This window comes from Antedon mediterranea, chromosome 8, assembly GCF_964355755.1.
Source record: "Antedon mediterranea chromosome 8, ecAntMedi1.1, whole genome shotgun sequence".
NCBI classification, from domain to species: domain Eukaryota; kingdom Metazoa; phylum Echinodermata; class Crinoidea; order Comatulida; family Antedonidae; genus Antedon; species Antedon mediterranea.
Window position 1 is genome coordinate 22,961,313 of NC_092677.1, and position 14,105 is coordinate 22,975,417.

A 14,105-nucleotide genomic window follows, 5' to 3' on the forward strand; every position below is an offset into this window, starting at 1 on the left:
GCGCCCTGTATTGTTCAATAAAATTGATCACCTAAAGGGGCATTCCCACCGTCCGTACCTGTTCGATTTCGCGGACGGAAGACGGCGCCGTTTTTTCAACGTGACGCGCGCCCGTTCACTGTTCTGTTTAAAACATTCACACCTGTTCCGTTTTGTGACGTGATGTTAAAATAGCAGCCGTTTCTGGATGATCATCGGATGATAGTGAGGAAGAAATTATTCTTTTTAGTTTAATTAAAGATATTACAAAACGGGACACAAGATTCCCAATGATAGTATAACAACACACACCATGACAAATTCCATGAATCCACAATTAAATACAATAAAATCACAATCACATCCCTATGGACTGTTATGGAAGCAAATTTCTCTCTTTCCATGGTGTACTGTATTCATTATGAATAATTATGAAGTACTAAACGAAATGAAAATAAAAATGTCATACAAAAAAACCGTAAGGCCTATTTGAAAATAATGCACATTCATGTCTGGGGTGTGTGTGCATGTAACCTATACCCATAATGCTTATGCAATTTGTTTTCTTGCCTTTTGATTTGTTATGATTTTAATGTCATTTTATTCTTTTTATTAGCACTTTTTGCGTTTCATAGTTTTTAGAGGCCGAGTTGACGGATTAGTTTTTGGCCGAGTTGACGTGAGGCCGAGTTGACGAGGGGATGTGGGGCCGAGTTGACTTGGGGCCGACTTGACGTGGGGCCGACTTGACTTTGGCCGAGACGGTTTAGGGCCGAGTTGGATCGAATTCTATCCACTACTTCATGACTGCATAGGGAGAGCATTATTCCATTCCATGACAAAGATATACAAAGATTAAAATTTAAAAATAACATGTGTTTATAATATGGTTAAAGGAGATATTAGACCAGTCGTATTTGAGGTATAGGTGTCACTTTTTGCAGAATTTACTTCATCTATTTTTTCTAGGGTAATTTTGGCTGTAGAATACGAATATGAATGTTGATCGCGACGGGGAGGGGGCGTTTTCGAGATATGAAGGGTCAAAGGTCAAATTAGGTCAAATAAGTCATTTTATGAAGAGGAAAACGTTTAAATACCGTTTAGATATGTTAAATGCAACAGAATTTTGTTGTTTAGTTGATATAGTCCAAATAAACATCATATCCAAAGTTTACCGAAATCGGACATCGGGAAGTGGGTTAATTAACATAAATTCAAAATGGCCGCCATTTACCATTTGAAGTTCCAGTATCTCCTCAACGGTTGGTTTTAGACCATCTAAGTGCATTACGAGTAGATATAAATGTGACATTAAACTTCCAAATTAGCACATTTAAATTACCATATGACATAACTATGACGTCATATGGTAGTTGTGACGTCATATATTATGTTCTTATAACTGCTTAAATGACATTATCCTATCCTAAAATAAATGTAGAAACCGCAGGAAATTTTCTAACATTTTCCTGTTGAAATGAACATGATATCCAAAGTCACACATCAAAAAGAAGGTTAATTAGCATAAATTCAGAATAGCCGCTATATAAATGTGGTATTAAACTTTCAAATTAGTATTTAAATTACCATATAATGTACATATGACGTCATAAGATAGTTATATAAGTATGTCAAAATAATGCACAATTAGCATATTCTAAGGAAAAAATATGTTTTAAATCTCCATGAAAATAGTAAAACATCCAGGCTAAGGTCATCAACTGTGTATCAAAAGTTTACTATTTCCTCCACCCTTCACCTTCCGATTCCCCGACGGGGGAGGGGGTCCGAATTCCCGACCGGGGTGGGGGGGGGGGGGCGTACGCGTGAAACATTCATTGGTTGAGGCCAACAAAGGGTACCCCCACCCAAACCCCCTTAATTGACAGCGAACATATACGCGGTACACCAATGGTTATTCGTAAATTCGTATCACATACTGTTTACTTCGCTGTCAATCAGCATGCATAAAGTGTATAGCCCTCAGTAAAAATGGAATGCCGCAGTTTACTTAAAATATATAGTAGTACACTTAATATGGTTTTTTTTTTACCAGAAGAGAAATGATCATATTTTTCTTGCCGACAAATATGGTCAATACTATAGCCAGCGATCTAACTACTAAACAATAGGTACGCACTTGTCTGGCGGTGTCCCTTTGTACGAATCTTTCAACGTTGGGTCCAGACGCATGATATCATATTCCATCCAGGGACCAAAATGTGTAGAAAAACTGTAGTTACTTTCCAGACGAAAAGTTTACAGACCGTTACGTCGTGTACTGTGTATCGACGTACGCTATAGCAAAAACGAATTATGTTAATCTGATAACTTTGAAAACCGAGATTCTTAAGTCTGTAAAGTTTAATTCTACCCTTACTTAAACGCCATCCTAAATCTGGAGGATCACATTTTGCCATCCAAGGTACACATAGAAAATGTAATAGTTGGCATCGTCAAAATACTTATACAGTATTATGGTTTCTTTGTCAGGAATCAAACCAGTACCATATACGCAAATTCCACATTTATCAGTTGGTCTTTGACATTTTAAACCATAATTATTACATGATGCTGGCTGTTTATTTTGTAGAATACATTTGGTATGATATAGCCATGTTTATTGGAATATGTTGGTTCAGGGACAGAGAAACATTGTTTATGTGATTTTCTCTATAGTTCCAGCTAGTTATCGTTTTAAACGTGATCTCAGTCAGAGAAGAAATATGTTCATGCTAGATGCAGCTTTCGTAATGAATAATACATTCAATATAGTTGTAGTATTTTCACTATGTTTCCGCCTAAACAGTTGTTATGTCACCTATAAGAAATCATTGATAGAACTTCACGGCGTAAAAGCAAAACGGTTAGTATAACAATGCCGTCCCGTACATTTTTATGTACAGTATATATTTTGAGTGTATTCTTAGTTCATACTTGTAATGCGGGTGATGCAAAGTGTTATCACAAAGAGTACCAGAAGAGAAAATCATATCAGTTTACGCCCCCCCCCCCCCACACCCATTGTGGGGCCTGAGGCAAAGCGAATTTTGTTAAATGACACCCCTAGATGGCCGGAAATGGTACTCGCGCACATAAGATTTATGATAAATGGCACCTCTTTACAATACTTATAGCTTTATATATCTATATTCATTTGTTGATGAATTAATTGACCTATATCAATGTAAATAGGTGGTATTGATAAAGCCATAAAATAAGTTGATACAGTTGAGTACGTATTGGTTGGTGGCCTATAAAAAATTAATCGGATGCTGTAATGTAAATAGATATTATAGTATAGTGTAACATATCGTCGTCGGCATCACGAAGTGACACTAACCTAAAAATTAGGAATTTTTGAAAAAAATTTTTCTTCGATATTTTGATTATGTACATCAAACTCTATGTTTTCACAAAATATAAACATTCAAATATCATTAATTAACTAAATACATTAATTAGTCAATATCAAAAAACACCATCATATGGAATTTGCGTTTTTACGAAGTGACACTATTTATTAAATACCCGTATGTGCTGCTTGCGAGTGCCACACGGGTAATGAATTTTGCGCGTTTGTTAACTGTTTGGCCTAGCCTACAGCCTAGCTAGGATGATCTGGACGCACACTCCACAACATTGCATTTTATCAAGAAAGACGGTAAGTTAATTAGTTTATTTAAAGAATTTTAGTCCGCTCATGTATCCCGAATGTCGAGGCCTATTATATATTTATTTGATAATTAATATAAAACAGTAATTTGACACACTTTTAGCCTAGGCCTAGCTAGGCATATAGGCCTAGTAGGTAGGCCTAGGCTAGACCTATCACTGTGACGTTTAGGCATAGCTAGCTTGCCCAGATCTACCTAGGTTAGCATCTGGCCTGGCGTACATTATTCGGTTAGTAGGCCTAGTTAGTTAGGTCCTCTAAGCCCAGCCTAGGCCTAACAAACTAGAGTATGCGTATGCCCAGGGAATAGTAGTAGTAATAGTAGTAGTAGTAGTAGTAGTAGTAGTACTACTACTTGGCTAGAGTAGACTCTTTAGCTAGGCTAAACTACTCTGCTTGATTTTTAACAATAAGAAATCACTGTTATTTTTAAAACGTGTTTTTTTTTTCAGAACAGTTTCAAGAAAATAAGATAAGGGGGAACAACCGAAATTCGATCAACAAGCAATCTATCTACATCAATTTAAGGCAGAATGTATCAAGTTCAAGGTTTAAAAATGGGGGAGGTGTATGTAGGCAGCCTGTAGCAAGTGTTTATGTTATATGAGCATTTTAGATGATGTTTACCTCACAGAACAATGGATTGAATAAATTAAAAAGCATACTGGTAATAGAAAAAAAATAATGTAACGACATTGATTAAGTATTTAATGATTTATAACAACAGAGAATAATTTTTGATATAAATTAATACTGGCTGAAGTACCAATTGTATTACTGAATTATTAATTGTTCAATGTTGAAAAAATAAATAATATTTGATAATAATTAATATGGAAAAAAAATATGAATATGTACATTATGCTTACTGTACATTCCAGATAGGCCTATTTATATGTCTATGTAATTTGATGTTTTTATTAAAAGTGTTAAAGTAGATTTATTTGATGTGGTTGTTTTATTTATAAATAACCTAACCCTTTCTACACTATCAAACTAGTTTGACAAAAAAAGTTTGATGTGCCCAAATATGGAGTGATATTATGCCATTGTGTCCATATAAGCACATCAAATTAATGTTGGTCACATTAAGTTTGATTTTATTTATTTCAACAATATTTTACTAGGGTGGTCCTTCCAGTCGAAGGTGATCATTAGATAGAGAGGACCTCACAAAAATTTAATTTAAAAAGACAATAACATACAACAATTAAAAATAAAATAAAATAAATAGAATTTATGAAAACTAACAAACTAAAATAATGGAAAAATTAGTAGAATCAAAAGGGAAATCAATGAAAACAATACATTAAATGGCCATCTCAGAGGAGATGGCCATGTAATAAATAAGGAAGAGATGGTTTTTGAGCAAAAATTTGATGGAAATGGAAGATGAAGCAAGTCGGATAGTGCAGGCAGGGCTTAAAGTAGACATGCATGTTTGTAATGTATAATATATAATAGTGTTCACTTATCAAGGACCATACATAATTGTTATGATGTAAGATCATTGCATTGGAAAGATATGAATTACACAGTAGTGTCACTTCCAACGCACTAGAAATACGCGGTGAAATCGAATTTGCGGTTTCACGAAGTGACACTAACTGCGTTAGTGTCACTTCGTAAGCGTAAACTACGTAGGGAAATGAATTTTTCGGTTTCACGAAGTGACACTAAAGTTTAACTTTAATTTACTTGGTAATTAATTAATATGATTAAAATTAAATTAAAGTAATGGGTAGCTGGATTGTCTAACTTTGTATGTATGTAAATTAAAAATCTTAGTGACATTTTTTTTAGGACAAAATCGTGTGTTTTGTGAAGCTCGTTTCTTCAATCGCGTTTTTCTCGAAACGCTGTTTTTATCAATTACGCGGTTAGTGTCACTTCGTGGTGTCGACGACGATATTAACATTCACTATAATCCTACTATGATGATGATACACTATACTTCATAGCCATACATAGTAACAGCAGCGTTCCATTTTTTTTATGTACGTCGGAAGGCAATATACTTTTTATGCATGCTGACTGCCAGTGATCTAACAAAAGGTACGCGGTAGTCTGGCGGTGCGGTGTCCTTTGTACGAATCCTTCGTGCCCCACAGCCAGCTCACTGTATGAGTACGATACACGAGTCAATATCATGTTACACCAAGGGACCAAAAATTTGTATTTATTTTTCAGGTGAAAAAATTCATTTGCAACTTTTTTAGAAATTTACAGACACGTATCGCTTGACGTACACTCACACCTACATACAATAGTACACATGTATTATATTAAAATAAAGTATGCATTGCTAGCGCTGAATGCAAAATAAGCCAGAGAAAGATGTTTCATGCATACGGTCATAATACGCTAGGCTAGTAAAAGCCTAGCCACTATTCACTTGAGCAGACTTTATATGCTGTCATCGCGGTGTAAACTTCCTTTGTTTACATACGTCGTACGCTGGAAGCATTCATTTTCGGGCCTAGACAATATCATTTTTGATCGCTGAAAATGCGAAAATGAAAAGTTCTAACTAACTTTATACTACACAGTGTATTACTAAAACAATTTCAGCATATAAAACCGATCCGATTTATAAATGATTTTCACATTTACGTGAATAAAATTAACAGCAACGAAGTCTATTTTATTCAACTTTACTCGTAATTATGTGCAAAGTGCGCCCTCTATTGTCTAAATTTGTATTATTTTGATTAATTTCGGCTTTCAAAAATCAAGATTTTAAACGTTTATATCTTGAAAAAGCCCCCACGTCAGTCCGATCAACAACCAGATTCGTAATCTACGTCAAAAAGTGCATTAGAAAAAGTTGGTTTAGAAAATTCTGCAGAAAAGTGACACCTGCCTCCAGATCCGACTGGTCTATATTATATCTTTTTAAAACATAACATAATTGGTTATATTGGCACATACCCTCTTATATATTTGGCCAACGTGTTGAAGCGTTGTTTTTTTTGTCTATATTTATTTCTTTCTTTTCATCTTTCTGTTTTATAGGTAAAATATGATAAGTGTACTAAAAAAAAGTTACTTCAATATTCTTTTAAATTTTTCTCAATATAGAAGAAAGAAAAAGAAAGAAAGAGTAAAAAAATTGGTCTTTGGTAAAATTGTTTAATTTATCTTGAACAATTTTCTTAACATTTTGCAATCGCTTTGGTATCAATTAATACATTTTTCTGATTATGTAAAAGCGTAGCTATGTTTTCGTAACAAATAAAGAAAAAAAGAATTAAATAATTTCATCATAATTTGCAATTTGTTTGTGTCAAATATCAAATCAACTATACTTTCGATCAATGTAATAATTAAACTTTAATCTATTCACTTTGATTTGTAATCAAGTTAAAAACTACTTGCTTTCTCTTTAATTAAAATGCATACAAAGCGCTCTCACTGTTTAAAGATTATTTGAGATATACTGATACTCTTCAGAAAATACTTATTTATCTATGATGTACATCCAAAGAAATTGTATTCTTATACCACAACTGGATCTAAATGTTTATTCTTTCTAAAGTCAATTATAACTATTGCCTTAGTTTTTAGTGCATTTTGGTTGTTTTCATCCACTCCATTTATGAAATGTTATTTTTTCTGCATCAGTAATTTGATAGCCTAATAGCATATTTAACTATCAAACACATCTTGTAAAAAGAAGTATTACTGACGAGGTTGCACATTCCTGTGGTATACCCACATTTAATTTTACAACTCTTTTATTTGACATAGTACTACTGTTAAAATTTTTTAATTTTGTTGTGCTTTAGCAAAAAATTGTTTAAGTTTGCCATAAATCCTTAATTTTTAGGCAGATAAATATTTATAAACAAATATTTGCTTAATTTTGTCTTAAATCTAAGACAGAAAACACACTACCTTGAGATGAAAAATTTTACTTTCATAAACTTTATCGGCTGCCAAAAGTCACTGCTAATGTGCAGATTTAAGCAAAGATTTGCTGTCCTCAAGCGTTCAATTTTGTGCATGCGTCAAGTCATATTTACCTACCCTTTTCACACCTGCAAAACGTGTAACAAGTTGTAACCAGGTTTACATAGTGTGAATACAATTTTGTGAAAAATCTGACCTGTTTTTGTTCAGAGATGTTCCCAGTTCTTTACTGCGTGTATGTGTACATTATTGGTCTGATGTTAAACTGGCCAATCATAGCAACCAAATAGCCAGCTATAAATAACTATCCTTTCCTTCCAATGAAAAACGTGTAATAAATCAGGAGATCAAGTCTGTTTATAACTTGTTACAAACAATTTATGCAGATGTGAAAAGGGTATAAGACAAGATAAGATGGTTTGATAAATAAGCTTATGTTATTTTCTTAACTTACCTTAAGCTAATTAACCAAATATTGTTGATAAATACAACACTGGTCATTGCAAAAGCTTTTTTTCAGCAGGAATTCTTTCAATAAAGGCTTATGAATATTAATAATATAATCTAAAATAAAGTGATTTTTATATTAGGTTTGAGCTTAACTATACAGTAGTGGGGTGCTTTAAAAAAAAAATAACACAGAATTTAATATGATCGACCTAAATTCAGATATTAACAATCAGGTTTTTTTTTTTGCTTCTATGCAACACTAAGTAATACTTTTTTTAATTTATAAAAAATGTTCTTAATAGGCTCAATTATTCTCAGAAAAATCAAAAGAAGGATAATTCCACAGATTTGAACACAGGTGCTGCGAATGTTGCCATACCAACAGGAAGTACACACATTAATACAGTATATGAAGGTTACCAAACTTCCACTAACCATATTTATGATGAAGTGATGGAAGAAAATATCAATCATGGTTATGAAAATGTTTAGGCAGGAGTCTGCTCTAACTAGGTATTTCTACCTTTTACTGACTTTGATTTGTAACATACTTACACAATCACAAAAGGCCCATTTACACTACGACAACAATGGTTGGCGATAAGTAGATAATATAATTTTTTTCTACATGAAACAAAAGAAATCTAAAAAGTTTTCATAATAGAACTATATATAACCATCTATGCTGCCTTTGATAATCAAATGATAGTAGGCCTGTTAAGTGACCCAATCCTTCAAATTGTGATAACATTCTGAAACTTTGCACAGTTATTCATTAGGGTGTCAAAAATATGAAATGGAAGGGTTGCACAAAATTTGGTCAGGGGAAAGCCGCCATTTTGGATTTCAAAATGGCGGACCCAAATTGTTCACTTTTCAGGTATATCTCTGCTAAATAGGCACCTAGAGTTCTGAATTTAGGTGCAAATTATATGGTAATGGGGTCACCCAACATATTGGTATAACTAACATTTTAATTGCATGGCGGCCATTTTGGATTTCAAAATGGCGGACTTCAAATTTTCACTTTTTAGGTATTTCTCTGCTAAAGAGGCACCTAGAGTTCTGATTTTAGGTGCAAATTATATGGTAATGGGGTCACCAAACATACTGGTATAACTAACATTTTGATTCCATGGCGGCCATGTTGGATTTCAAAATGGCGGATTTCAAATTTCCATTTTTCAGGTATATCTCTGCTAAAAAGGCACCTAGAGTTCTGATTTTAGGTGCAAATTATATGTTAATGGGGTCACCAAACATATTGGTATAACTAACATTTTGATTGCACGGCGGCCATTTTGGATTTCAAAATGGCGGACTTTAAATTTTCACTTTTCAGGTATCTCTGCTAAAAAGGTACACAGAGTTCTGATTTTAGGTGCCAATTATATGGTAATAGGTAACCAAACATATTGGTATTTAACTGACATTTTTATTGCATGGCGGTCATTTTGAATTTCAAAATGGCGAACTCAAAATGTTTCAGTACGGTACCTACAGTTATAATTTTAGGTACAAAGTATAATATAGTATTGAGGTCAACAAACATATTAGTATAACGTCATTGATTGCATGGCGGCCATTTTGAATGTAGCTCAACCCGTACTGGCTTTACACTATTTGTTTATGTTCATAATTACATGCATTTAACACGGACACTTATTGTAGGTCACATTTTCCCTGGCAACCACACAGCTCTGTACATCGTAAATCACTCTTTCTGCATTTACAGCATCCAAGATCACAGTCGGTGTGTCCAAAGCGAATTAAAACCTTTGTGACATCTGAAAGTTCTCCAAGATATGAACTCCAAGCTGGACTAAATTTGTTGCCGTCCTTCCTCTATCCCCAGTTCGCTAGGTCCTGTTCAACCCTGAATGCATCTAGACAGTCGTACCACTTCCTGGTTTCCATTTCACATGTTCTCTTAATGCCGCAGATGTTGGGGGATATTTTCAATAGTCTTTCTCTTGTTGTAAAAAGATATCGTATTGCATCATTAAATGTTCTGCAGTAGACATAGTTACAACAAACTGTTCTAGATAATCTGTGTCTGTTTCACTAACATGCCCTACAGACAATGACATCCTCTCAAAAACTGGAGTCCTACATGGCATCTTTTTCTCGTTAAATGTAGCTTTACCTTTTCCTTAAACAGATGAAGTTCTATCACAACCGCTAATGGTATGAAAGAACAAGTAAGCGGCTGATGCTTGTGATCCAAGAGAAGAAGCAATCTCGTGTATTGGGATGTACTTCAAGTGCTTCCCCACTCCAAACTCAATCAGAAGCTCGTGGATGCCAGGTATTCTGTGGAAAGCTGACAACACTGTGTACAGTCTTGACAATGCGTGGAAAATTTCAGCGGCAAGTTTAACGTGAACAAACATACGTTCATCTGCCTCTTCTATGTTACATGGCATCAGCGATTGTATATTTACTGGTTTGTTACAGCTCTGTCTCCCAAAGACCCTACAAACATTCCGTGATTTGTGCCAATGTTCTCTACTACTTCAGTTACAATAAATGAAAACAACTCTGATTTGTTGTCATCAAATCTAAAAAATGTGGTCCAATTGTTGGGCATGCTCCCGCTGGCTTTAACGACCCTCCTTACACCAGAAACGCGGTTGGAACGCATACCAGACTTTAAACTGTCATTAAAGTATCTATCGAAAAACAAATCTAGTCGTGTCACTGATCGAAGTTGACACAAATCACGGAATGTTTGTAGGGTCTCTAGGAGACAGAGCTGCAACAAACCAGACTGTAAATATACAACTGCTGATGCCATGTAACATAGAGGCAGATGAATGTATGTTTGTTCATGTTAAACATGCCGCTGAAATTTTTCCGCGCATTCTTGTCAAGACTGTAGACAGTGATGTTATTGTTATTGCATTGTCAGCTTTCCACAGAATACCTAGGATCCACGAGCTTTGGATCGAGTTTGGAGTGGGGAAGCACATCCCAATACACGAGATTGTTTCTTCTCTTGGACCACAAGCATCAGCCGCTTACTTGTTCTTTCATTCCTTTAGCGGTTGTGAATGTGATACAACTTCATCTGTTCAAGGAAAAGGTAAAGCTACATTTAACAAGACTTGGAAAAAGATGCCATGAATGACTTCAGTTTTCGATAGGATGTCATTGTCTGTAAGGTAAAGTGTCGAGACCTAAGCTAAATGATAATGGCTGTGGTGCCCATCTCCATTTCTTTAGCGTTTGAGCCAGACTCCACTAAGTGTGTATGTTTGTGGGGGTACGCCACTCCTCCCGCACAAACGAGTCTGATTTACCTTCCCAGTACTTTTTACATACCGGTACCCATTTCTATCATCTGGGTGGGGAGAAACAATGTGGATAAAGAATCTTGCTTAAGGACTCAACACTGCAGTGACCGACCGGGCTTGAACCAGCAACCTCTTGATTGCAAGTCCAATGCTCTAACCACTGCGCCACAGTGCTCCACACTCTCGGATGTCACAAAGGTTTTAATTCGCTGTGGACACACCGACTGTGATCTTGGACGCTGTAAATGCAGAAAGAGTGATTTACGATGTACAGAGCTGTGTGGTTGCCAGGGAAAATGTGACCTACAATAAGTATCCATGTTAAATGCATGTAACTATAAACATAAACAAATAGTGTAAAGCCAGTACAGTTTGAGCTACGTTCAAAATGGCCGCCGGCGGCAATGCAATCAAAGACGTTATACCAATATGTTTGGTGACCCATTACCATATAATTTGCACCTAAAATCAGAACTCTAGGTGGCTTTTTAGCAGAGATATACCTGAAAAGTGAAAATTTGAAGTCCGCCATTTTGAAATCCAACATGGCCGCCATGCAATCAAAATGTTAGTTATACCAATATGTTTGGTGACCCCATTACTATATAATTTGCACCTAAAATCAGAACTCTAGGTGCCTTTTTAGCAGAGATATACCTGAAAAGTGAAAATTTGGGGTCCGCCATTTTGAAATCAAACATGGCCGCCATGCAATCAAAATGTTAGTTATACCAATATGTTTGGTGACCCCACTACCATATAATTTGCACCTAAAATCAGAACTCTAGGTGCCTTTTTAGCAGAGATATACCTGAAAAGTGAAAATTTGGGGTCCGCCATTTTGAAATCAAACATGGCCGCCATGCAATCAAAATGTTAGTTATACCAATATGTTTGGTGACCCCACTACCATATAATTTGCACCTAAAATCAGAACTCTAGGTGCCTTTTTAGCAGAGATATACCTGAAAAGTGAAAATTTAGGGTCCGCCATTTTGAAATCCAAAATGGCGGCTTTCCCCTGACCAAATTTTGTGCAACCCTTCCATTTCATGTTTTTGACACCCTAATGAATAACTGTGCAAAGTTTCAAAATATTATCACAATTTGAAGGATTTGCCTAAAATATGCACCTTAACATGCCTACTATGACGTCATGATTAGTAGCAGCAGTATATTGTTCTTATTGATGAACATGATCCATTAATACAATACAATACAAGTTTAGAATATTCCTATTCAGACCATAATTTGTAAAACTAACTCAAAAGAAACAATGAATTGAATTTTTTGAATGAATTTTGTCAACCAGGATTTTTCTCATGGCAAAAACATTTGTTATTAAAAATACATAAATTGTTTATTTGTTAACAAAAATATTATCTTATTTGTTTCAGTACCAGAACCACCTAATTATAATGTTGTAGTTGGATGTGTAGCCATGTGCCTTCACTATAAGTTTTAATAGTGCCCACACTTATGATTTCAAGCCAATTGGAGAAGATCCTATCTTTTTATGATTTTTATCATTCATCATGAATAACTTATAATTTCTTTTGATTATTGACCATAATTTTGTTATCATTAAATAATAATAAAATAATCCATTCGTGATAGTGTTAAAACAATAACACTGTTTTATTTAAAACAGTGCAATTTAAAGTTTCTTTATACAACAAAAAACCTTGAATTTTAAAAATATCATGGACTGATGATTTTTATCAGGTGTAAGACTACAACATTTGATTTTTATTTTTTTTAAATGTTTTGGGGACAATATACTTATCACATCATAATCATTCTTAGGCAATAGTTTATCTCTTATAAAACATTCAAAAGTGTTTAAATTTTAGTTTTGAGTATGTATGTAGCATATAATTATTATATAGTTTATATAAATATATATGAAATATCATTTATCATAACCAGGAGAAGAATTTTGTTGATAAATTTGAATTGTGTATTGATGTTTTTACTGCTGCAAAAGAAAATGTTATTGTATATATAAACATATTGTTGGATTCCAAGATCTATTTTAAATTGAGAGGTACTATATGTCAACAGATTTTTTTTTATAGTTGTTACATAATATTTTGTAATTGTTTTTTTTATGTATCATATGGAAATAAAAGTTGAAGTGAATTACATATACAAACAATTATTTTAACTCTTGTAACTTACTTTTTTGTTGTTGTTGATATTTTATATTAAGTATTAATAGACATACTTTAATTAATGAAAATTGTCTTCCTTAAAGTAATTTAAAATACTTTGAAATTTGTGATAGAATAATAATGGTAGTTTAATACAATGTTTCTAAGCGTTTTACACACAAAAATGATCCATAAAATATCTTAAAGATGTATTGTTCTTTGACAATTCCAACAAAATAAAAACTAAAAAATTTCGAAAAAAAGTGGGTCATTTTGAAGTATCATAATAGTTATTAACTTTCACCAAAAATTAGTGGAAAAAAAAATCATTTAACTGAAATACAGACGTTTTTTTGTTTAAAACATATCTCATATGCAACGTGCTTGTTTGGCTACTCTGTATGCATAAATGATCATGAAACTTCCTTGCGATCTGTGTGAGAACACCTTCTCAACCGTGATGAGTTGTAAACAATCCTAATTAGCATCATGCATAATGGTTTGGTTTGAAAATCTTTGTTTATTTTTGCTCGCAGACAAAATGTAATCAAATTAATTTACCTGTTAATTATGTAAATTGTTTGTTTTTGGCTCGAATTTTTGACTTAAAGTGAATAACTTTAATATTACTTTGAT

General features: G+C 34.0%; 1 protein-coding gene across 1 annotated transcript in view; it reads left to right on the top strand.

Annotated features, from left to right (window-relative positions):
* The window catches only part of LOC140057720 (uncharacterized), a 98,916-nt gene extending 85,558 nt beyond the window's left edge, over positions 1–13,358 (top strand). The window contains exons 31-32 of the mRNA XM_072103440.1: positions 8,323–8,533; positions 12,714–13,358. Coding sequence (XP_071959541.1) covers positions 8,323–8,512 — 190 coding nt within the window. The 3' untranslated portion in view covers positions 8,513–8,533; positions 12,714–13,358. The remainder of the gene's footprint in view (positions 1–8,322; positions 8,534–12,713) is intronic.
* The last annotated feature ends 747 nt before the right edge of the window (positions 13,359–14,105 follow it).